The sequence below is a fragment of the Scyliorhinus canicula genome, chromosome 8 (genome assembly GCF_902713615.1).
Source record: "Scyliorhinus canicula chromosome 8, sScyCan1.1, whole genome shotgun sequence".
Classification (NCBI taxonomy): domain Eukaryota; kingdom Metazoa; phylum Chordata; class Chondrichthyes; order Carcharhiniformes; family Scyliorhinidae; genus Scyliorhinus; species Scyliorhinus canicula.
The window spans coordinates 143,528,087-143,555,162 of NC_052153.1; the positions used below are offsets into that span (position 1 = coordinate 143,528,087).

At 54.3% G+C, this 27,076-nt stretch overlaps 1 protein-coding gene across 4 annotated transcripts in view; it reads left to right on the forward strand.

Moving 5' to 3' along the window:
* Positions 1 to 27,076, forward strand: part of LOC119970549 (hyaluronan and proteoglycan link protein 1-like) — a 118,846-nt gene that overhangs the window by 36,340 nt on the left and 55,430 nt on the right. For 3 of the 4 annotated variants that reach the window (XM_038805358.1, XM_038805357.1, XM_038805356.1), the window contains one exon: positions 18,289 to 18,421. In XM_038805358.1, the coding sequence (XP_038661286.1) occupies positions 18,313 to 18,421 (109 nt within the window). In that variant the 5' untranslated portion in view covers positions 18,289 to 18,312. Of the gene's footprint in view, positions 1 to 17,552; positions 17,738 to 18,288; positions 18,422 to 27,076 lie in introns of those variants that run through there. The other variant, XM_038805355.1, reaches the window with a different exon arrangement.

Consider the following 27,076-nt stretch of genomic DNA (forward strand, 5'->3'; position numbering starts at 1 on the left):
CTTACCAACCTGCCTGCTCAATCCTGGGGCTCTGCAGCATCTCAATCCTGGGCTTTGCAGCCAGCCGCTCTCCCCAGAGCTCCGGTACTTGTTTTCCCAGCCACTGGGTGGCAACACTCATATTCCAAACCACATTGTCCTGGCACTCGTGATCCCCACTGCCAGGCCCCAGCTCACTTGGTCCTCGCCATCGTGTCCCATGCCATGGGACCCCAGCACTGTTAGTTCTCGCTGCTGCCTCACCCCTCATGTTCCCACTCCCTGGGAATTCATGGTCTGCTCCACGGGCATTCATTCCCATGCACCGGGTCTGGGGCTCATGTTCCCAATCCCAAGGGCTCCAGCACTAATGTATCGCTCCACAGGTCCACATGTTCTCACTCACCTTCCGCCGTTATTTGTGTTTGCTCTCCCTGGGGACAGATGATCCGGCTCCACTGGCCTTGCACTTGTCTTCCCACTCCCCGGACACTCACATTCCCACTCCCCGGGCACTCACATTCCCACTCCCCGGGCACTCACATTCCCACTCCCCGGGCACTAACATTCCCACTCCCCGGGCACTCACATTCCCACTCCCCGGTCACTCACATTCCCACTCCCCGCCACTCACATTCCCACTCCCCGGACACTCACATTCCCTCTCCCCGGGCACTCACATTCCCTCTCCCCAGGCACTCACATTCCCTCTCCCCAGGCACTCACATTCCCTCTCCCCAGGCACTCACATTCCCTCTCCCCGGGCACTCACATTCCCACTCTCCGGACACTCACATTCCCACTCCCCGGACACTCACATTCCCTCTCCCCGGCACTCACATTCCCTCTCCCCAGGCACTCACATTCCCTCTCCCCGGGCACTCACATTCCCACTCTCCGGACACTCACATTCCCACTCCCCGGACACTCACATTTCCACTCCCCGGACACTCACATTCCAATTCCCCGGGCACTACCATTCCCACTCCCCAGACACTCACATTCCCACTCCCCAGACACTCACATTCCCACTCCCCGGGCACTCACATTCCCACTCCCCGGGCACTCACATTCCCACTCCCCGGCCACTCACATTCCCACTCCCCGGCACTCACATTCCCATCCCCGGGCACTCACATTCCCATTCCCCGGACACTCACATTCCCACTCCCCGGACACTCACATTCCCACTCCCCGGACACTCACATTCCCACTCCCCGGGCACTACCATTCCCACTCCCCGGCACTCACATTCCCATTTTCCGGCACTCACATTCCCACTCCCCGGACACTCACATTCCCACTCCCCGGGCACTCACATTCCCACTCCCCAGACACTCACATTCCCACTCCCCGGCACTCACATTCCCACTCCCCAGACACACACATTCCCACCCCCGGGCACTCACATTCCCACTCTCCGGACACTCACATTCCCACTCCCCGGACACTCACATTCCCACTCCCCGGACACTCACATTCCCATTCCCCGGGCACTACCATTCCCACTCCCAGACACTCACATTCCCACTCCCCGGCACTCACATTCCCACTCCCCGGGCACTCACATTCCCATTCCCCGGACACTCACATTCCCACTCCCCGGACACTCACATTCCCACTCCCCGGACACTCACATTCCCACTCCCCGGGCACTACCATTCCCACTCCCCGGCACTCACATTCCCATTTCCCGGCACTCACATTTCCCACATTCCCACTCCCCAGACACTAACATTCCCACTCCCCGGGCACTTACATTCCCACTCACCCAGACACTCACATTCCACTCCCCGGCACTCACATTCCCATTCCCCGGGCACTCACATTCCCATTCCCCGGCACTCACATTCCCATTCCCCGGGCACTCACGTTCCCATTCCCCAGACACTCACATTCCCACTCCCCAGACACTCACATTCCCACTCCCCAGACACTCACATCCCCACTCCCCGGACACTCACATTCCCATTCCCCGGCACTCACATTCCCACTCCCCGGGCACTCACATTCCCACTCCCCGGGCACTCACATTCCCTCTCCCCGGCCACCCACATTCCCACTCCCGGCACTCACATTCCCACACCCGGCCACTCACATTCCCACTCCCCGGCACTCACATTCCCACTCCCCGGGCACTCACATTCCCACTCCCCGGACACTCACATTCCCACTCCCCGGACACTCACAATCCCATTCCCCGGACACTCACATTCCCATTCCCCGGCACTCACATTCCCATTCCCCAGACACTCACATTCCCATTCCCCGGGCACTCACATTCCCACTCCCCGGGCACTACCATTCCCACTCCCCAGACACTCACATTCCCACTCCCCGGACACTCACATTCCTACTCCCCGGGCACTACCATTCCCACTCCCCGGCACTCACATTCCCATTCCCCGGCACTCACATTCCCACTCCCCGGGCACTCACATTCCCACTCCCCAGACACTCACATTCCCACTCCCCGGGCACTCACATTCCCACTCCCCGGACACTCACATTCCCACTCCCCGGCACTCACATTCCCACTCCCCGGGCACTCACATTCCCATTCCCCGGACACTCACATTCCCACTCCCCGGACACTCACATTCCCACTCCCCGGACACTCACATTCCCACTCCCCGGGCACTACCATTCCCACTCCCCGGCACTCACATTCCCATTCCCCGGCACTCACATTCCCATCTCCGGGCACTCACATTCCCACTCCCCAGGGCACTCACATTCCCACTCCCCAGACACTCACATTCCCACTCCCGGCACTCACATTCCCACACCCCGGCCACTCACATTCCCACTCCCCGGGCACTCACATTCCCACTCCCCGGACACTTACATTCCCACTCCCCGGGCACTCACATTCCCATTCCCGGCACTCACATTCCCACTCCCCGGGCACTCACATTCCCACTCCCCAGATACTCACATTCCCACTCCCCGGCACTCACATTTCCCACACCCCGGCCACTCACATTCCCACTCCCCGGCACTCACATTCCCATTCCCCAGACACTCACATTCCCACTCCCCGGGCACTCACATTCCCACTCCCCGGGCACTCACATTCCCACTCCCCGGCACTCACATTCCCATTCCCCAGACACTCACATTCCCTACTCCCCGGGCACTCACATTCACCCCTCCCCGGACACTCACATTCCCACTCCCCGGCATTCACATTCCCATTCCCTGGGCACTCACATTCCCATTCCCTGGCACTCACATTCCCATTCCCCGGACACTCACATTCCCACTCCCCGGACACTCACATTCCCACTCCCCGGACACTCACATTCCCACTCCCCGGGCACTACCATTCCCACTCCCCGGCACTCACATTCCCATTCCCCTGCACTCACATTCCCACTCCCCGGGCACTCACATTCCCACTCCCCGGACACTCACATTCCCACTCCCCGGACACTCACATTCCCACTCCCCGGCACTACCATTCCCACTCCCCGGCACTCACATTCCCATTCCCAGGCACACACATTCCCATTCCCCGGGCACTCACATTCCCACTCCCCAGACACTCACATTCCCACTCCCCGGGCACTCACATTCCCACTCCCCAGACACTCACATTCCCACTCCCCGGCACTCACATTCCCATTCCCCAGACACTCACATTCCCACTCCCCGGGCACTCACATTCCCACTCCCCGGACACTCACATTCCCACTCCCCGAACACTCACATTCCCACTCCCCGGGCACTCACATTCCCACTCCCCGGGCACTCACATTCCCACTCCCCGGGCACTCACATTCCACTCCCGGACACTCACATTCCATCTCCCCGTACACTCACATTCCCACTCCACCGGACACTCACATTCCCTCTCCCCGGGCACTCACATTCCCTCTCCCCGGGCACTCACATTCCCTCTCCCCGGGCACTCAAATTCCCTCTCCCCAGGCACTCACATTCCCTCTCCCCGGGCACTCACATTCCCACTCTCCGGACACTACCATTCCCACTCCCCAGACACTCACATTCCCACTCCCCAGACACACACATTCCCATTCCCCGGGCACTCACATTCCCTCTCCCCGGCCACCCACATTCCCATTCCCCGGAATCTCACATTCCCACTCCCCGGACACTCACATTCCCACTCCAAGGGCACTCACATTCCCTCTCCCCGGCCACTCACATTCCCACTCCCCGGCACTCGCATTCCCACTCCCCGGCCACTCACATTCCCACTCCCCGGACACTCACATTCCCACTCCCCGGACACTCACATACCCTCTCCCCGGCCACTCACATTCCCACTCCCCGGCACTCGCATTCCCACTCCCCGGGCACTCACATTCCCATTCCCCGGACACTCACATTCCCACTCCCCGGACACTCACATTCCCACTCCCCAGACACTCACATTCCCACTCCCTGGGCACTACCATTCCCACTCCCCGGCACTCACATTCCCATTCCCCGGCACTCACATTCCCACTCCCCGGGCACTCACATTCCCACTCCCCAGACACTCACATTCCCACTCCCCGGGCACTCACATTCCCACTCCCCAGACACTCACATTCCCACTCCCCGGCACTCACATTCCCATTCCCCGGGCACTCACATTCCCATTCCCCGGCACTCACATTCCCATTCCCCGGGCACTCACATTCCCATTCCCCGGACACTCACATTCCCACTCCCCAGACACTCACATTCCCACTCCCCAGACACTCACATTCCCACTCCCCGGCACTCACATTCCCACTCCCCGGCACTCACATTCCCACACCCCGGCCACTCACATTCCCACTCCCCGGACACTCACATTCCCACTCCCTGGACACTCACATTCCCACTCCCCGGACACTCACATTCCCACTCCCCGGGCACTACCATTCCCACTCCCCGGCACTCACATTCCCATTCCCCGGCACTCACATTCCCACTCCCCGGGCACTCACATTCCCACTCCAGGACACTCACATTCCCACTCCCCGGCACTCACATTCCCACTCCCCGGGCACTCACATTCCCACTCCCCGGGCACTCACATTCCCATTCCCTGGACACTCACATTCCCATTCCCCGGACACTCACATTCCCACTCCCCGGACACTCACATTCCCACTCCCCAGACACTCACATTCCCACTCCCCGGGCACTCACATTCCCACTCCCCAGACACTCACATTCCCACTCCCCGGCACTCACATTCCCATTCCCCAGACACTCACATTCCCACTCCCCGGGCACTCACATTCCCACTCCCCGGACACTCACATTCCCACTCCCCGAACACTCACATTCCCACTCCCCGGGCACTCACATTCCCACTCCCCGGGCACTCACATTCCCACTCCCCGGGCACTCACATTCCCACTCCCCGGACACTCACATTCCCACTCCCCGGGCACTCACATTCCCACTCCCCGGGCACTCACATTCCCACTCCCCGGGCACTCACATTCCCACTCCCCAGGCACTCACATTACCACTCCCCGGGCACTCACATTCCCACTCCCCGGGCACTCACATTTCCACTCCCCGGGCACTCACATTTCCACTCCCCGGGCACTCACATTCCATCTCCCCGTACACTCACATTCCCACTCCACCGGACACTCACATTCCCTCTCCCCGGGCACTCACATTCCCTCTCCCCGGGCACTCACATTCCCTCTCCCCGGGCACTCAAATTCCCTCTCCCCAGGCACTCACATTCCCTCTCCCCGGGCACTCACATTCCCACTCTCCGGACACTACCATTCCCACTCCCCAGACACTCACATTCCCACTCCCCAGACACACACATTCCCATTCCCCGGGCACTCACATTCCCTCTCCCCGGCCACCCACATTCCCATTCCCCGGAATCTCACATTCCCACTCCCCGGACACTCACATTCCCACTCCAAGGGCACTCACATTCCCTCTCCCCGGCCACTCACATTCCCACTCCCCGGCACTCGCATTCCCACTCCCCGGCCACTCACATTCCCACTCCCCGGACACTCACATTCCCACTCCCGGACACTCACATACCCTCTCCCCGGCCACTCACATTCCCACTCCCCGGCACTCGCATTCCCACTCCCCGGGCACTCACATTCCCATTCCCCGGACACTCACATTCCCACTCCCCGGACACTCACATTCCCACTCCCCAGACACTCACATTCCCACTCCCTGGGCACTACCATTCCCACTCCCCGGCACTCACATTCCCATTCCCCGGCACTCACATTCCCACTCCCCGGGCACTCACATTCCCACTCCCCAGACACTCACATTCCCACTCCCCGGGCACTCACATTCCCACTCCCTAGGACACTCACATTCCCACTCCCCGGCACTCACATTCCCATTCCCCGGGCACTCACATTCCCATTCCCCGGCACTCACATTCCCATTCCCCGGGCACTCACATTCCCACTTCCCCGGACACTCACATTCCCACTCCCCAGGACACTCACATTCCCACTCCCAGACACTCACATTCCCACTCCCCGGCACTGACATTCCCACTCCCCGGCACTCACATTCCCACACCCCGGCCACTCACATTCCCACTCCCCAGACACTCACATTCCCACTCCCCGGACACTCACATTCCCACTCCCCGGACACTCACATTCCCACTCCCCGGGCACTACCATTCCCACTCCCCGGCACTCACATTCCCATTCCCCGGCACTCACATTCCCACTCCCCGGGCACTCACATTCCCACTCCAGGACACTCACATTCCCACTCCCCAGACACACACATTCCCATTCCCCGGGCACTCACATTCCCTCTCCCCGGCCACCCACATTCCCATTCCCCGGAATCTCACATTCCCACTCCCCGGACACTCACATTCCCACTCCAAGGGCACTCACATTCCCTCTCCCCGGCCACTCACATTCCCACTCCCCGGCACTCGCATTCCCACTCCCCGGCCACTCACATTCCCACTCCCCGGACACTCACATTCCCACTCCCCGGACACTCACATACCCTCTCCCCGGCCACTCACATTCCCACTCCCCGGCACTCGCATTCCCACTCCCCGGGCACTCACATTCCCATTCCCCGGACACTCACATTCCCACTCCCCGGACACTCACATTCCCACTCCCCAGACACTCACATTCCCACTCCCTGGGCACTACCATTCCCACTCCCCGGCACTCACATTCCCATTCCCCGGCACTCACATTCCCACTCCCCGGGCACTCACATTCCCACTCCCCAGACACTCACATTCCCACTCCCCGGGCACTCACGTTCCCACTCCCTAGACACTCACATTCCCACTCCCCGGCACTCACATTCCCATTCCCCGGGCACTCACATTCCCATTCCCCGGCACTCACATTCCCATTCCCCGGGCACTCACATTCCCATTCCCCGGACACTCACATTCCCACTCCCCAGACACTCACATTCCCACTCCCCAGACACTCACATTCCCACTCCCCGGCACTGACATTCCCACTCCCCGGCACTCACATTCCCACACCCCGGCCACTCACATTCCCACTCCCCGGACACTCACATTCCCACTCCCTGGACACTCACATTCCCACTCCCCGGACACTCACATTCCCACTCCCCGGGCACTACCATTCCCACTCCCCGGCACTCACATTCCCATTCCCCGGCACTCACATTCCCACTCCCCGGGCACTCACATTCCCACTCCAGGACACTCACATTCCCACTCCCCGGCACTCACATTCCCACTCCCCGGGCACTCACATTCCCATTCCCCGGACACTCACATTCCCATTCCCCGGACACTCACATTCCCACTCCCCGGACACTCACATTCCCACTCCCCAGACACTCACATTCCCACTCCCTGGGCACTACCATTCCCACTTCCCGGCACAAACATTCCCATTCCACGGCACTCACATTCCCACTCCCCGGGCACTCACATTCCCACTCCCCAGACACTCACATTCCCACTCCCCGGGCACTCACATTCCCACTCCCCAGACACTCACATTCCCACTCCCCGGCACTCACATTCCCATTCCCCGGGCACTCACATTCCCATTCCCCGGCACTCACATTCCCATTCCCCGGGCACTCACGTTCCCATTCCCCAGACACTCACATTCCCACTCCCCAGACACTCACATTCCCACTCCCCAGACACTCACATCCCCACTCCCCGGACACTCACATTCCCATTCCCCGGCACTCACATTCCCACTCCCCGGGCACTCACATTCCCACTCCCCGGGCACTCACATTCCCTCTCCCCGGCCACCCACATTCCCACTCCCCGGCACTCACATTCCCACACCCCGGCCACTCACATTCCCACTCCCCGGCACTCACATTCCCACTCCCCGGGCACTCACATTCCCACTCCCCGGACACTCACATTCCCACTCCCCGGACACTCACAATCCCATTCCCCGGACACTCACATTCCCATTCCCCGGCACTCACATTCCCATTCCCCAGACACTCACATTCCCATTCCTCGGGCACTCACATTCCCACTCCCCGGGCACTACCATTCCCACTCCCCAGACACTCACATTCCCACTCCCCGGACACTCACATTCCTACTCCCCGGGCACTACCATTCCCACTCCCCGGCACTCACATTCCCATTCCCCGGCACTCACATTCCCACTCCCCGGGCACTCACATTCCCACTCCCCAGACACTCACATTCCCACTCCCCGGGCACTCACATTCCCACTCCCCGGACACTCACATTCCCACTCCCCGGCACTCACATTCCCACTCCCCGGGCACTCACATTCCCATTCCCCGGACACTCACATTCCCACTCCCCGGACACTCACATTCCCACTCCCCGGACACTCACATTCCCACTCCCCGGGCACTACCATTCCCACTCCCCGGCACTCACATTCCCATTCCCCGGCACTCACATTCCCATCTCCGGGCACTCACATTCCCACACCCCGGGCACTCACATTCCCACTCCCCAGACACTCACATTCCCACTCCCCGGCACTCACATTCCCACACCCCGGCCACTCACATTCCCACTCCCCGGGCACTCACATTCCCACTCCCCGGACACTCACATTCCCACTCCCCGGGCACTCACATTCCCATTCCCCGGCACTCACATTCCCACTCCCCGGGCACTCACATTCCCACTCCCCAGATACTCACATTCCCACTCCCCGGCACTCACATTCCCACACCCCGGCCACTCACATTCCCACTCCCCGGCACTCACATTCCCATTCCCCAGACACTCACATTCCCACTCCCCGGGCACTCACATTCCCACTCCCCGGGCACTCACATTCCCACTCCCCGGCACTCACATTCCCATTCCCCAGACACTCACATTCCTACTCCCCGGGCACTCACATTCCCACTCCCCGGACACTCACATTCCCACACCCCGGCATTCACATTCCCATTCCCTGGGCACTCACATTCCCATTCCCTGGCACTCACATTCCCATTCCCCGGACACTCACATTCCCACTCCCCGGACACTCACATTCCCACTCCCCGGACACTCACATTCCCACTCCCCGGGCACTACCATTCCCACTCCCCGGCACTCACATTCCCATTCCCCGGCACTCACATTCCCACTCCCCGGGCACTCACATTCCCACTGCCCGGACACTCACATTCCCACTCCCCGGACACTCACATTCCCACTCCCCGGGCACTACCATTCCCACTCCCCGGCACTCACATTCCCATTCCCAGGCACTCACATTCCCATTCCCCGGGCACTCACATTCCCACTCCCCAGACACTCACATTCCCACTCCCCGGGCACTCACATTCCCACTCCCCAGACACTCACATTCCCACTCCCCGGCACTCACATTCCCATTCCCCAGACACTCACATTCCCACTCCCCAGACACTCACATTCCCACTCCCCGGCACTCACATTCCCATTCCCCGGGCACTCACATTCCCACTCCCCGGCCACTCACATTCCCACTCCCCGGACACTCACATTCCCACTCCCCGGCACTCACATTCCCACTCCCCAGACACTCACATTCCCACTCCCCAGACACTCACATTCCCACTCCCCGGCACTCACATTCCCATTCCCCGGGCACTCACATTCCCATTCCCCGGCACTCACATTCCCATTCCCCGGACACTCACATTCCCATTCCCCGGACACTCACATTCGCACTTCCTTGACACTCACATTCCCACTCCCCGGCACTCACATTCCCACTCCCCAGACACTCACATTCCCACTCCCCGGCACTCACATTCCCATTCCCCGGCACTCACATTCCCATTCCCCGGCAATCACATTCCCATTCCCCGGACACTCACATTCCCATTCCCCGGACACTCACATTCCCATTCCCCGGACACTCACATTCCCATTCCCCGGACACTCACATTCGCACTTCCTTGACACTCACATTCCCACTCCCCGGCACTCACATTCCCACTCCCCAGACACTCACATACCCACTCCCCGGCACTCACATTCCCATTCCCCGGGCACTCACATTCCCATTCCCGGCACTCACATTCCCATTCCCCGGACACTCACATTCCCATTCCCCGGACACTCACATTCCCACTCCCCGGACACTCACATTCCCACTCCCCGGGCACTACCATTCCCACTCCCCGGCACTCACATTCCCATTCCCCGGCACTCACATTCCCACTCCCCGGGCACTCACATTCGCACTTCCTTGACACTCACATTCCCACTCCCGGGCATTCACATTCCCACTCCCGGGCATTCACATTCCCACTCCCCGGTCACTCACATTCCCACACCCTGGGCACTCACATTCCCACTCCCCGGCACTCACATTCCCACTCCCCGGACACTCACATTCCCACTCCCCGGCACTCACATTCCCACTCCCCGGACACTCACATTCCCATTCCCCGGACATTCACATTTCCTCTCCCCCGGCACTCACATTCCCACTGCCCGGGCACTCACATTCCCATTCCCCGGCACTCACATTCCCACTCCCCGGGCACTCACATTCCCACTCCCGGGACACTCACATTCCCACTCCCCGGTCACTCACATTCCCACTCCCCGGGCACTCACATTCACACTCCCCGGACACTCACATTCCCACTCCCCGGGCACTCACATTCCCACTCCCCGGGCACTCACATTCCCACTCCCCGGGCACTCACCTTCCCACTCACCGGGCACTCACATTCCCACTCCCCATACACTCACATTCCCACTCCCGGCCACTCACATTCCCACTCCCCGGCACTCACATTCCCACTCCCCGGGCACTCACATTCCCACTCCCAGGGCACTCACATTCCCGCTCCCCGGGCACTCACATTCCCACTCCCAGGGCACTCACATTCCCGCTCCCCGGGCACTCACATTCCCTCTCTCCGGCCACTCACATTCCCACTCCCAGGCACTCAGTTTCCCACCCATGGGCATGAACTTCCCTCTCCCCGGAGATTTGTGTTCCCTCTTCCCAGGCTTTGGTAGTCGTTATCATGCTCCCGTATCCCAGCACTCATACTGTTCCTCTCACGGCCCCGGCATTGAGCTTCCCACTCTCTGGGAACAGGCTCTCATGTTCCTGCTCACTGGGCCTTCACGCACCCACATGTCAGGATCCAACATTTGTGTTCCTGTTCCCCAGGCTACAGTAATTGTGTTCCCACTTCCTGGATCTTGGCACTCGTGTTCCTGTGCTCTGGGCACCGGCACTCTCCAGGCCTCGGTAATCATGTGCCCATTTCCCGGGTCCTCGCACTCGTGGCGGGCCAGCATGTCAGCTGCCATGCCAGTTTTCAGACACTATGCCATTCCCAAGCCATTAGCCCAGAGATGAGCAGTGGGTAGCCAACTGAGGTCAGTTAAATGCCAATTAGCCGACTACAAGTGGAATTCTCCTATTGACCTGCAGATCTCCTGCAATGTTGGAAGCAAGGCAGTTGCCTGGAGGTGGCTGGCTGATGACATACCAGAAGGTCTGCACTTCAGAGATTCTTTGGCGCTCTCCTCACCTAACTGGATCCAGCAGCAGCCACCAGGAACCTTCTGGAGGAATTTCTCCTCCAAAATGGTGGTCTGGAACCTGTGACTGTTTTTTAACTCATAGGTTTGAGAAGTTACTGAGAGTGCACCTGAAGATTGGGGTACTCTCCCTCTCTCTCTCTCTCACTTAGGGCTGGTTTAGCTCAGTGGGCTCGACAGCTGGTTTGTAATGCAGAACAATCTGCTTGCGTACCCCAGCACTTATACTCTCGCTCTCTAGGCCCCTAGCAGCGTGGCTGGTTTGTAATGCAGAACAAGGCCAGCAGCGTGGGTTCAATTCCCGTACCAGCTGAGAATTGTGAACTCTCCCTCTGTATACCCGAACAGGCGCCGGAATGTGGTGACTCGGGGATTTTCACAGTAATTTCAGTGCAGTGTTAATGTAAGCCTACTTGTGACAAGAGAATTATTATTATTAACAGCAGGTTGTAGCTTCTTCCAAGCTGGAGGGCCTCATATTGGCCCTGCCATCTTTAATTGGATTGTGAGCATGCCCTCTGGCCACTAATTGGCCAATTCAATCAAAATCACTGTAGCTGACTGGACCTGACACAATGGACCCACATTTGACCTCAATGTCAGGGCTCCCATCCCACAATGCAAAATCATCCCCCTGATTTCTCAGTAATAATTTAAAATTGATCAATTTTCACTGACCCTCCAAACAAATTAAACAGCCTTCCTCTGCCATCAGGGAAAACCTTTCATCTGCAGTTCCCATGAATTCATGCTGCCCATTGGAGAACCCGTCTAATTTTAATGCCATTGATATCTCATGGGTTATCCATTCATTACTGTCTTTGCAGTATTGCATAGGAACAACATCTGAGTTGAGTCCATTGGAAATATGTATGCAAATGTTCAACAAAGACTTTTACCATGTTTCTAATATGGTGGACGCACAGAGAAATAGACAGCATCAGCTACTATTTCCCAGAGTCGAGACCTTTGTCAATCCTTTTAATCCTAACTCTCTCCACAAATAGAAAAGTTGAAGATGATTCGAGGTCTCCAATCACACACACTGGGCTGGATTCTCCATTTCAGCAGCTAAGTGCCAGCTGAAACGGAGAGTTCCCGAGCGTTTTACATTGCCAAAATCAGCGCCGAACCCATACCAATTCCTGCACCGGTGAGGGGCGAGCAGCGGCTCCCAGCTTCTGCGCCGAAAACAGGGGGAGAATGGTCAGGTCCATGGCCGCACATGCGCACGTCGACGACCTGCAGTGGTCACATCATACAACACGGTGCCGGCCATGCGCGGTCCCGACCCACTATCCACGATCCCGCAGATCACCCCCTGGCCAGCCCCCATCAGTCCCCTCAGCCCTCATGGAAGTTCCCGGGCCAGCGTCACGGATCCTAATAGAGTGTGACAGCGCTGAACGCAGTCCGCAGCTGCCACGCCAGGTTCCTGACCGCTCAGACCACACATCAACTGCACGGTCAGAAGTGCGGTCGATCGGGGGCGCAGCATCGTGGGAGGGCTTGCCAATAACGTGCCAACGCCATTGCAACAGTATAGTAACAGTTTCTACAGGTGTTTGAACAGGAAAAATGTAACTAAAGTGAGTGATAGTCCTCCAGAGAGTAAGGCTGGGAAATTGCTAATGGAAAGCAGAAACATGGTAGAGGTGTTGAGAAGGTATTTTGGTCGGGATTTTCCATCCAGCAACCCACTGACCACCCACCCTGGCCCCTGATTCTGCAGAGTGACACAGGCCTTATGAAGGCTAACATGTAGGCCTTCCCCCTGCGGACAATGGCTATTGGAATTCGACCAGCAATGCTGGCCTTCCTGCTAGTCACTGCTAACTTAGGGGGGGCCCTGTGGCTGTACGAGCTGGAGCTGCTCGAGGAGGAGGAAGCTACAGCAGTGGAGCGATCCACAGAGGATTGCAGACATGGTTAACCAGATCGCCCAGTATCGGCTCTTTTCCACGGTGGATCTGAAGTCTGCATACCACCAGCTCCCAATCCGCCGGGAGGACTGCCACTACACGGCATTCGAGGCCGATGGCCGTCTCTTCCACTTCCTCCAGGTTCCCTTCGGCATCACTAATGGGGTTTTGGTGTTCCAACGAGCAATGGACCGAATGGTGGACCAGTACGGGCTGCGGGCCACGTTCCCGTACTTGGATAATGTTACCATCTGCAGCTATGACCAGCAGGACCACGACGCCAACCTCTACCATTTTCTCCAGACGGCTCAGAAACTAAACCTCACCTATAACAAGGAGAAATGCGTTTTCCGCACGACCAGACACAGCCATCCTCGGCTATGTCATGGAAAACGGAGTCCTGGGTCCCGACCCGGACCATATGCGCCCCCTCTTAGAACTCCCTCTCCCTCATTGTCCCAAGGCCCTCAAAAATTCGGGCAGCACGGTAGCATGGTGGTTAGCATAAATGCTTCACAGCTCCAGGGTCCCAGGTCCCAGGTTCGATTTCCGGCTGGGTCACTGTCTGTACGGAGTCAGCACGTCCTCCCCGTGTGTGCGTGGGTTTCCTCCGGGTGCTCCGGTTTCCTCCCACAGTCCAAAGATGTGCGGGTTAGGTGGATTGGCCATGCTAAATTGCCCATAGTGTCCTAAAAAAATAAGGTTAAGGGGGGGTTGTTGGGTTACGGGTATAGGGTGGATACGTGGGTTTGAGTAGGGTGATCATTGCTCGGCACAACATCGAGGGCCGAAGGGCCTGTTCTGTGCTGTACTGTTCAATGTTCTATGTTCTAAACGGTGCTTGGGATTCTTTTCATATTACACCCAGAGGGTCCCTCAATATGCGGACAAAGCCCGCCCACTCTTTAAGGCCACACTATTTCCCCTGTCAGCTGAGGGACGCCAGGCCTTCAACTGCATCAAGGAGGACATCGCCAAAGCGGTCATGCGGGTGGTGGATGAATCCACCCCCTCTCAGGTTGAGAGTGACACCTCAGAGGTAGGTCTTGCAGCCACTTTAAATCAGGCAGGGAGACCAGTCGCATTCTTCTCCCGTACCCTCTCCGCTTCGGAACTTTGACACTCGGCAGTCGAAAAAGAAGTACAAGCCATTGTGGAGGCTATTCGTCACTGGAGGCACTCCCTCGCAGGTAGGAGGTTCACCCTCATCACCGACCAAAGATCGGTTGCCTTCATGTTTGACAACTCGCAAAGGGGCAAGATTAAAAACGATAAAATCCTGCAGTGGAGGATCAAACTCTCCACCTATAGCTACGATATTAAGTATCGACCGGGGAAGCTCAATAAGCCCCCAGATGCCCTATCCCGCGGGACATGCGCCAGCGCGCAGATCGACCGCCTGAAAATCATCCACAACGACCCCTGCCACCCGGGGGTCACCCGGTTCGCCCACTACATCAAAGCCCGAAATCTCCCTTTCTCCACTGAGAAGGTAAAAGCCATCACCAGAGACTGCCCGATCTGTGTGGAGTGCAAACCGCACTTTTTTAGACCAGACATGGCCCACCTGGTCAAGGCTTCTAGGCCCTTTGAACGCCTCGCGATCGATTTCAAAGGGCCACTCCCCTCAACTAACCGGAACGTTTACTTCTTAAACGTCATAGATGAGTTCTCCCGCTTCCCATTTGCTATTCCGTGCCACGACATGACCTCCCACACAGTCATTAGGGCCCTGCATAGTATCTTCACCCTCTTTGGTTTCCCCAGCTACGTGCACAGCGACCGGGGTGCGTCCTTCATGAGCGACGAGCTGCGTCAGTACCTGCTCGACAAAGGCATCGCCTCGAGCAGGACTACCAGCTACAACCCCAGGGGGAACGGGCAGGTGGAGAGGGAGAATGCGACGATCTGGAAGACCGTCCTACTGACCCTCCGGTCCAGGAATCTCCAAGTCTCCCATTGGCAGGAAGTCCTCCCAGACGCGCTCCACGCTATTAGGTCCCTCTTATGCGACCAATCAGACCCCTCACGAGAGGCTCTTCATTTTTTCCATGGGCACTACCATGGGGGTCTCACTTCCGGCGTGGCTGAAGACACCGGGCCCTGTACTCCTGAGGAAGCACGTCAGGGCGCACAAAACCGACCCCCTTGTTGAGAAGGCTGCTTCACTCCAACCCCCAGTACGCCTTCGTCAAGTTCCCCGACGGCTGTCAGGACACCGTATCCCTCCGGGACCTTGCACCCGCCGGGTCCAGCATCCCCTCTATCACTACAGATGCACCCCATACCCTACACCCCATCCTGCCGCCCCCTTGGGTTCCCGAGCCCACTAGTTCGCTGCATCGGTTCCGCGCAACCCAGCCGCCCCGTCGCGCTCCCGAGCCCACTGAGCCACTAGCTCGCTCCACCTGTTCCGCGCGCCTGCACCGGCTAACCCCCAGCGCCCTCAGTCCCCAGTTGAACCAGACGGGTATGGAGCTCGGACGAGATCTTCCCTGGAGTTCGCCATCGTACCCCAACCCACAACACCCGTCCAGCCACCACAAGAGGCTGCAACCCCGGTGCTCCGCAGATCGCAGCGGACAGTCCGACCACTGGACAGACTCAATTTATGAACCACCACCCCCGACGGACTTGATTTTTTTTGTAGGGGGTGAATGTGGTGACTGTAACTCCGTAATTCACACTGTATTGTATATACATGAGACCATGCATTTGTAAGCGCAGTTGCGTTGCCCGACCACTAGGGGGAGTAGCACTGGGAATGCTTAGTAGTTTGTACAGGGCTCCACCCTTGGCTCCACCCATGACTCCTCCCCCTGGACTGCTGTATAAATACCAATGCTCAGAGCCAGTCGTTCAGTTCATCGAGAGTTCAACGCAGAACAGGCTGGCTCTGTTGTAAGTAGATTAAAACCACTGTTCATATCTTAAAGCACGTGTCTAGTGAATTGATGGTTCCATCAGTAAGCACCACTGGCAAATCCAGCATTTACTACCCATCCTTTCCCTTGGGAAGGTGGCAGTGAGGTCAACACCACTGGTGTTTTTTCTAAATGGCAGTTTGATCCAAATGAGTGGCTTGCTCGGCCATTTCGGTGGGCAGTTAAGATACAGTCACATTGCTATGGATTTGGAGTCACATGAGTAAGGATGACCGATATCCTCCACTAAGAGCATTAAGTGGAACAGATGGATTTTTACAACAATTCCATGGGATCATGATCATTATTAATGAAAATCGCATTTTATTTCCGATTTATTCTTTAAAAGAATTTAAATGGCCCCAGATGTTGGGATGTGAACCATTGTCTTTGAAGCATTAATCCAGGCATCTGGATGACTAATCCACTATGCTACGGTATCCGTGAATGTGAATGCAGGGAAGGATAATTGGTTTCAGTGATGCATTTGATGGGGAATTTCTCTCTCCATATGGACTACAGCACATATTGGGACGTTTGCAAGTTATCATACAATTTTTGCATGGTGCAAAATAACAGTGATGAGAAAATAACCCATATGCTTGCGTATATAGTGTGCCCTGTTTTATGCAGTCTAATTAGTTGCAATGCAGCATGCAGAATCTATTTTTCTGTGTCATTATCTATTCCTTATGGCAGCTAGCTCAACTCTTCTGACTGTTCTCAGCCTGGTTGTGCCATTCTGCTGCATGCAGCTCGGCTGACTGCGGACACACTACCTGGCACACTGAGTTTGTGCGTCAGCATTCTACGTTAGAAATGAATGAAAAATCAATCTGTGCGACTGCAGTGATAGCACTGTCCACTCTAACCTAGTTTCTACCTTCTCTTCTATATTGTTACTTCAAGTGATGCCTATGTTTGAGACGGTGAGTTGATCTGTCCTCGATGTTCATGTCTATTTGAAGGATAAAACTAAAATACTGCAAAGTGTTTCCTGCAGTTCTGAGCACATGCCTGAATGCAGTATTGAGTTGTAATCCGGTACTTTATTTATCGTATTCATTCTTGAAACTCCAGTTGTTTTCTACCAGAATTGAAACATTATGAACAAAATTAAATTGCAAATATTATATGACTATCCCAAACTAATGCTAGAAACAGAGCAGTGTTTACTTCTCTCCACAGCCTGAATGTTTTAAATAATGTAGAAACTGATTTTAAGGCTGTACTTGATTTGTTCTCAGTAATGTACGGGTCAATGTTGCTACAAAATTGCTTATGTTACAAGAAGTGGATTTTAATGTAATAAGAGTACACATTCTAATATTAATACTTGTATCTGTTCTTTAAATTCCACTGAGGATTAGCATAATTATCACTCTGTGTATTTGACTGCAGTGTGTTCAAGACAGTTTGCAGCTGCTGAAATCTCTGCTCATTTATTCACTTCCCCAAATTCCTTTTGTTTCTCCCACAGTGAAGTGAAATTTCTGCAGCCACAATGATGACTCCTCTGCTGTTACTTGCTCTGGTGTCCGGCTGCTGGGCTGATTCAGATTTTGGCCAGAACTCCACAGATCCAAAATACTTCAGGACAGTCTATATTGCAGGTAAGATGATTTCTGCAATGTATTTCTATCTTTGTTAATTATAGTGTCTATTATGGTAGTCCACTTATAGTATTGTTGAAATTGTGTCTAATTCCAGGTGAATTAACACATCCTGTTTAAAAGATTACACATAGAGAAGACATTAATTTATTCACGATATGTTGTCACTTAATGCGCACTAAAATGTATATTAAATACAATTGCGTATAAGTTGTTTAAACAGTTGATTATTACCCTTCATTCCACTTTTATCCATTCCATGTAACAACCAGCAGGTAACAGCAGAGCTCTTGCACCTCATTCTTCACTGGCATATTCTGTCAAATTAATATAGCACCTCCCTTCTCCACAGCAGTGTCTCAGGTTCTGGCAGTTGCTGATCTCTCTTACCAGCTGTTCCTTCTGTGACTGTCTCATAAGCACTGGAAACCATGGCCTTGAAATTATTCACTTCATAGAGTCAAAGGATGTGCAGGTTTCCCAAAATCTGAGGTTATATCAACTCTTCCTTTAAAAAGATAGTAATTTACAAAGAAACATAAAAAGAAAATAGAAGCAGGAGGAGGTCATTCGATCCTTTGAGCCTGCACCGCCATTGATTGTGATCATGGCTGATCATCAAATTCAATATCATGATTCCGCCTTTCCCCCCATATCGCTTGATTCCTTTATCCTCAAGAGCTATATCTAATTCCTTCTTGAAATCACTCAATGATTTGGCCTTATTCTGTGGTAGTGAATGCCAGAGATTCACCAGTCTGGGTGAAGCAATTTCTCCTCACCTCAGTCCTAAAACGTTTACCCCTCATCCAGCGCCGGCCCTAGGGTTGCTGGCGCCCCGGGCAAGCTGAACTTCAGCGCCCTTGGGGGGGGGGGGGGGGCGGGGGGGGGGGGGGGGGGGGGGGGGGGGGGCGGGGGGGGGCGAGGGGGGGGCGGGGCTGGGGGACGAGGGGCGGGGGGGGCGGGTCGGGCCGAGGCGGCGGGGGGGGGGGCGGGTCGGGCCGAGGCGGCGGGGGGAGGGTGGGTCGGGCCGAGGCGGCGGGGGGGGGGGCCGAGGGGCGGGCGGGGGCGGATGGAGGGGGGGCCGCCCTGGAGGAGGGCGGCCCTGGGGGAGGGCAGCCACCGCGCATGCGCTGGTTGGCACCGGCCCAACTGCGCATGCGTGGGACCCAAGTCTTTGGCGCCCCCTAGCACATGGCGCCCCGGGCGACTGCCCGAGTTGCCGGTACCTTGGGCCGGCCCTGCCCTCATCCTCAAACACTGACCCCTAGTTTTGGACTCCCCCACCATCGGGAACAGTTTTTCTGAATCTACCCTGTCTAATCCTGTTAGAATTTTGTAAGTTTCTATGAAATCCATCTCACTCGTCTAAACCTCAGTGAAAAAAATCCGAACGGATTTCGTCTCACTTCATATGACAGCCCCGCCATCCCAGGAATCAGCCTGGGAAATCTTCGCTGCACTCCCATCATAGCAAGAACACCCTTTCTCAGATAAGGACCCCAAAACTGCACAAAATACTCTAAATGTGGCTTCACCAACACCTTATATAATTGCAGTAAGACATTCCTATTCCTATACTCAAATCCTCTTGCTATGAAGGCTAACTTTCCATTTGCCTTCTTGTACCTGCGCGCTTACTTTCAACCACTGATGCAAGAGGACACCAATGTCTTTTTGAATATCACCTCTCCCAATTTAGACCCATTCAAATAATAATCTGTCTTCCTATTTTTGCTACCAAAGTGGATAACCTCACATTTATCTACATTAGACTGCATCTGCCATGCATGTGTCCACTCATTCAGCCTGACCAAATCCCGCAGAAGCATCTCTGCATTCCCCTCACAGCTCACCCTCCCACACAACTTTGCAACATCTGCAAATCTGGAGATACTACATTTAGTTCCCTCGTCCAAATCAATAATATATAATGTGAACTGTTGGGGTCCTGGCATAGATCCCTGCAGCACCTCACTAGTCACTGCCTGCCAATTGGAAACAGACCCATTTATTCCAACTTTGTGCTTCCTGTCTGCTAACCAGCTTTCAATTCATCTCAAGACACTACCCACGTTAGCTTTACATAATAATCTGCTATGTGAGAACTTGTCAAAAGCCTTCTGAAAGTCTAAATAAACTGCATCCACTGGTTCTCCCTAGTCAACTTTACTAGTTACATCTTCAGAGAATTCCAGTAGATTTGTCAAGCATGGTTTCCGTTTCATAAATTCATGTTGGCTTCATCTGATTATACCACTGCTTTCCAAATCCTGTGCTATGAAATCCTTGATAATGGACTCCAGCAACTTCCCTACTATTGACATCAGGGTCATTGGTCTTTGGTTCCCGGGTTTTTTTTTTCTACCTCTCTTTTTGAATAGTGGGGTTATATTAGCTCCCCTCCTACCAGTAGAAACCATTCCACTTGATCACATCCCAGAGGCACCCTAAAACGTTTTGCATGGAATGAAATATTTTGAAATTATATGTTGTCAAATAGGCAAACAGGCAACTACTTTGCACAAATCCGAAAATGAAAAGTGTGATGAATGGCGGTCGAGCCAGGTTTCTAATGCTATTAGGTGAGGGATGAATGTTAGTAAATTACAGAGGATAACCCATAGGACCTAACATATGAACATATGAATTAGGAGCAGGGGTAGGTTGTTCTGCCCTTCGCGCTTGCTCCACCATTCCATAACATTATGGCTGATATGATTGTGACCTCAGCTCCACATTCCTTCTACCCTGGATCACCTTTAACTTCCTAGTTAGTCAAGAATCTATATACCTGTGCCTTCAAAATATTCAGTGACCCTGCCTCCACTGTTCTCAGGGAAGAGTGTTCCAAAGATTCATGACCCTCTGAGGGAGTACACCTTTAGGGGCTAGGCCCGCGCCCGAGTGGCTCCCGCTCCGCCGGCCGGCGCGAACGGTCTTTAGCGCCCCGCCAGCCGGGGCTGAAATGCCTTCACCGGCCGGCGGAAGTCCGTGCATGCGCCGGTGCGTCAGTGGCTGCTGACATCATACCGCCGCATGTGCAGCGGAGGGGGGTCTCTTCCGCCCCGCCATGGTGAAGGCCATGGCAGGGCAGAAGAAAAAGAGTGCCCCCACGGCACAGGCCCGCCCGCCGATTGGTGGGCCCCGATCACGGGCCAGGCCACCGTGGGGGCACCCCCCAGGGCCAGATCGCCCCGCGCCCCCCCAGGACCCCGGCGCCCGCCTGATCCGCCAATCCCGCCGGCACCAGACATGCTTTGATTCCCGCCAGCGGGAAAGGCCTGTCAGCGGCGGGACTTCGGCCCATCGTGGGCCGGAGAATCGCCGCAAGGGGGCCTGCCGGCCGGCGCGGCGCGATTCCCACCCCCGCCGATTCCCAGGTGGCGGAGAATTCGGGCCACGGCGGGGGTGGGATTGACGCCAGCCCAGGGGGTCGGAGAATTCCGCCCCTTATCTTTCAATTGTGTTCCTCTAGTTCTAGTCTCTCCCACAAGGGGAAACATCTTTTTAGCATCCACCCTGTGAAGTCCCCTCAGGATCTTATTTTTATTTTTTTTATTCTTATGTTTTTTAAATTTAAAGTGCCTAATTCTTTCCGTGATCTAGCAGAACTAAAATTGAAAGATCCCCCTTCAGGCCAATTCTTTCCGTGATCTTTAACATATTCCTGAACCAGCAGAATAGAAAAGCTATCTACTGGCCCGACAAAGGTGGCATGCCAGGTCACGCATCAATACCAGCATTTTCTTACATTCTCATCTTCAATGATGTGGTCAGGATTTGACTGCTGGTTTTGAAATTCACCTTAATCTAAATTACTCAACCAAATAATAAGACAAATCGCATGTATTAAAGTTTAAGGGCTGAATGATCCGCTTCACAATGCCGGATGCCCGAATCGCGATTGGGTGGAGAATTGCATGAAATTGAAAAATCAACATTTAGGCCCGGCGCCAATTCTGATGCCATGCTCCAGTCCCTCGCTGACGGCAATATAAAAGTTTGTGCCCCGTGCTGGCGGAATTATACGAAACCATCATTTGCATGGATTTCAATATCATTACCAACTTGGGCACAGTATGCTCTATCCTCTCACTGCTGAGTGCTGCCTGTGTCCTTTGAATGCTCAGAAGGCCTCTGGACACCCTCATACCCCAGCTGTATTATCAAGGGGCTGGGCATAGCCAAGCTCAATTGGGGGCCCATCCATATATCGCCGTTCCTCAGTAGCGCAGGGGATCAGCAGAGCACACCCCAACCAACAACATCTGCACCAATGGCCTCTGCTAACTGCCTCTGCTAACATCTCCCAGGTGGTGTTCCCGAGGGTAGGTTTGATTCTGTGGCCTATACCGGGCAAGAGGCTGTCACTCCGCTCCTCACTGGCATGGAGCTGTGGGTTGACGTTGTACTCCCGGCCCCAGGGGGCAGGTCTTCTGTGAGCCATCTTCATGGCAGCAGTGAATGTGTGTTAAGTGGAGTACTTAGAAACAGTTCCAGCTGCCAGGTTCTATAGCGCTAACTCCTGCCCCAGCAATTAGAATGCCCGCTGGACCGGGAATTTGGGACGGCAGAGTATTGCCGCAATTGCATATCCTGACTCGCTTACCGAATAGCGCCCTCAACGGGAACACGAATCATACACAATTCAGACCTGGCGGCAACTCTCCCAAGTGGAAAATCCTGCCCAAAATCTCAGAACTAGCAGCCAAGATTTATGAATTGCTTGTTCATAAGGATCTGCAAACATTATGTTGAAAATCATTGGTTAATGATCACAGAAACCTTGCAAGAAACATTCCTAATAGTTTTCGTAAAAGTGTTGTTCACAATCAACTGATGGCTTTACAAGGCAAAGGTCGTATTTTGCTTGTTGCTGATAGTCACGACTGTCTGGTGAATACCAGCACTGAATTTCTGTTGCTTTTTGCTCTCCTCTATTTTGTTTTTACAATTTTGGCAATATTACCACAAGCCATTCTATTTCCTTTTGCACCTATTGAATTTCATTTCTGTCCCCAGTACAATATTCCATTTTTTTGGTTGAAATGTCATGAGGCTTGGATCCAGCATTTATAGGGAGCTGAAAAAGGCTGAAACTAATCAGAAGGTCAGGCAGCACATTTTAAAATGCATTCAATGGTTGTGAACATCTCTGGTTGGGCCAGCATTTGTTGCCCATTGCCAACTGCCGTTGAGAAGGTGGTGGTGAGCTGCCTTCTTGAACCGATGCAGTCCACAGTGCTGTTAGGGAGGGATTTCCAGGATTTTACCGAGTAGCAGTGAGCGAATGGCGATATATATGGATGGTGAGTGGCTTAGAGAGGAACTTGGTGTTGTTCCCATATCTAATACCCTCGTCCTACTAGATGGTAGTGACCATGGGCGAGATTCTCCGCAAATGCGGAGAGTTGTAAAGGCTGCCGTGAAACTGGCCGTGTTTCACGGCAGCCTTCACACCCGTTCCCGGGACCCGATTCTCCCCCCCCATTGGGGCTACGAGCGGGACCCCGGGAATCATGGCGTTGCGGCCTTAACGACCATCGTTTAGGCCGCGCGCCAAGATGACGAGCGTCTGGCGTCTGTATGACGTCAGCCGCGCATGCGCAGGTTGGAGCCGGCTCCAACCCGCGCATGCGCGGGTGATGTCATCACGCCATTGACGGAACCCGCGCATGCGCGTTTCCGCATTTCTCCACCACCGCCCGACAAGATGTGGCGGCTTGATCTTGTCGGGCGGCGGAGGGGAAATAGTGCATCCCTTTTGGACGCAGGCCCGACGATCGGTGGGCACTGATCGCGGGCCTGTCCCCTCCCGAGCACAACGGTGGTGCTCCCGCCACAAACGGGCCTCTGGATGCCCCAAACAGGTGTGTTTGCTGCCGTGAAAAAACGGGCGTAAAGGCCCGGCCGCTCGACCCATCGGCCGCGGAGAATCGCCGCTCGCTGTAAAAAACGGCGAGCGGCGATTCGTGACGTGGGTCGGGCGAGGGGGTGGGAGAATAGCGGGAGGACGCAAAAAATGTTGGGAGGCCTTCCCGCTATTCTCCCAACTGGCGTGGGCAGCGGAGAATCGCGCCCCGTATGTTTAGAAGGTCCTGTTCTAAGGAGCAGCGAAGCAAAGCTAATGGGTCAGATTTAATGGAGGTAATGAGGGTCTCACTTGCTGATTGGATGACCACTCATGCACTTAATAATAATCTTTATTAGTGTAACAAGTAGGCTTACATTAACACTGCAATGAAGTTACTGTGGAAAAAGCCCTAGTAGCCAAATTACGGTGGCTGTTCAGATACACTGAGGGATAATTCAGAGTGCCCAATTCACCTAACAAGCACGTACTTCGGATCTTGTTGGAGGAAACCCACGCAGACACAGGGAGAACGTGCAGACTCTGCACAGACAGTGTCATAAGCGGGGAATTGATCCCGAGTCCCTGGTGCTGTAAAGCAACAGTGCTAACCACTGCGCTACTGTACCGCTTTTCGACTGGACAGCAGTGGCACCTCCCTAGGATCAAAGGCCCCAGGGGCAGCTTAGCAAGAGCTGCTGACCAATCAAAGCTGGCAGCTCTATTGAATGGCAGCTTCACTGGGACCCACCCAAGGCCTAGCTTTGAGGTTGGAGCCCAAGCACAGATGAACAATGGTGGGAGAGTAGTTAAGAACTGGGGATGACAGTGGAGGGGGGGAGAAGGGTCAGCAGCAAAGACCGAGTGTGGCCCTCAGTGTTCCCATTCCCCAGGTCACTCGATCAGGCACTAAGTGCCTTTAAATGAGAGAACTCACCCTCCCTCACACCTCCCTGCCCCAATCCCCAAGGGACCACAAGCAACCCCAAACACATTTGCTTCCGTGCTCCTCGCATGTAAAGCCCCCAACTTGCTGCTGCATTAATACCAATGGCAGCGGGATGAGGGAATTAACTGGCCACGTAAAGGCCTCAATTGGTGAAGGGGAGAGAAGACTTTCCGTGGGCCTTCCTGCCACGGATTTAATTAAGGTGGCGGGGTCCTCACCTGCTACCCTCCTGCCTGATTAAATGAGCCCACTACCATGGGGGAGGCAGTCATTCCTCCCAAAATTTCATGTCTGTGACCCAAAACTGAAAGATTAACTCTGTTTTTCTCTCCACAGATGCTTCCTGACCTGTTGGGTATTTCCAACATGCTTTGTTTTTATTTCAGGTTTCCAGCATCTGCAATATTTAACTTTTGTAGCAATAACACCAGACTCTGTCAAAAATCATCAACTGGTCCAGCAGTATGTTAATAATAAGGTTTCCACTATATGCTACAGTACCCAGAACCTGCAGCCTACCAGTGAAACACTGCCATCTGCTGCAAGGAGGCCTGCAGTCATATTCCAGCATCTAACTGGCACCACCACTAACAACTGACATCATCCCTTCCCTTTTCTGCTATTGGCAGTTTTAAGTACTCCATGGGTGATATCTGTAACATTTGATAGTTTGTTGTGCAGTGATGTATTGAAAGGAAGTTACTGATACCTATTCCGGATCAAATAGACCGAGTTCCCTTGCGACAAACAACAAAGAAAAAGCAGCTTTTACTGTCTGTTTGGTTTCTCAACAACGAGTTACTAATTGCACTTGCACACTGATAAAAGCCCCTATCTGCAGTCCAAGATCTTGCCCAACCAATAGGCTAAGACCTTCTCAACAGCTAGGAGGGTTGCAGCCAGCAGTACAAATCAGTATGTTAGTGCACGATTCACTGCCAGCTCACATTTTCACTTGGTGATCTTTTGCTCTGTAAAAGTGGAAGGGTAGCTTCTGGTGGGACAAGATTTACACTCCATGAGGAGAATGAGAGGTGAGGGAACTTGAGGGAACTTGACAAGGTGGATACTGGGAGGATGTTTCCACTTGTGAGGGGAAACAAGAACCAGGGGAAACAGTTAAAGAATAAGAGGTCTCCCTTTTATGATTTAGATGAGAAGGATTTTTTTACAGCGTTCTCTTCCCCAGAGAGCAGTGGAGACTGGGTCGTTGAATTTATTCAATGCAAAGTTAGATTTTTGTCAGAAAAGGGTCAAGGGAAAAGTGGTGTTGAGACCACAATCAGATCACCCATGACTGGCAGAGCAGGCTCAGAGGGCTGAATGGCCTCCAGCTGTTCCATGTTCCCATGTTCCTCCATATGTGACTCACTTCCCCACTGAAGTGACCCATGGAATGAGCCAGAGTTAGGTACAATTAGGAACACATCGATGTGAAAATTATTGTCAGGTAAATTATTGCAGTCCAAAGGTAACACTTTTGCTGTAGGACCAGTCTTGATTTACTTCAAAATATGCCTCAGAACACATCAAAAATGTGCTCAAGTTACACAACATTACAGAAAAGCGAGAAAAGGGAGCTATTCCACTGCGACACAAGCCAGGATATAGATGAAGAGGATAATGAAGATAAGTAAAAGTAGGAGCTTAGAAGTGATGATCTGATATAGGCCTTAATTCATCGATATTTTTTGTTTGCTCATTGAATTACATTCCCTGCATGGTACAACATAATTAAAAAGCAATAAGACATAACTGCCTTTAAAAGTAAAATGTGATATGTAACGATGGCCCAGTGGTTAGCCCTGCTGCCTCACAATGCCAGGGACCCGGTTCGATTCCAGCCTTTAGT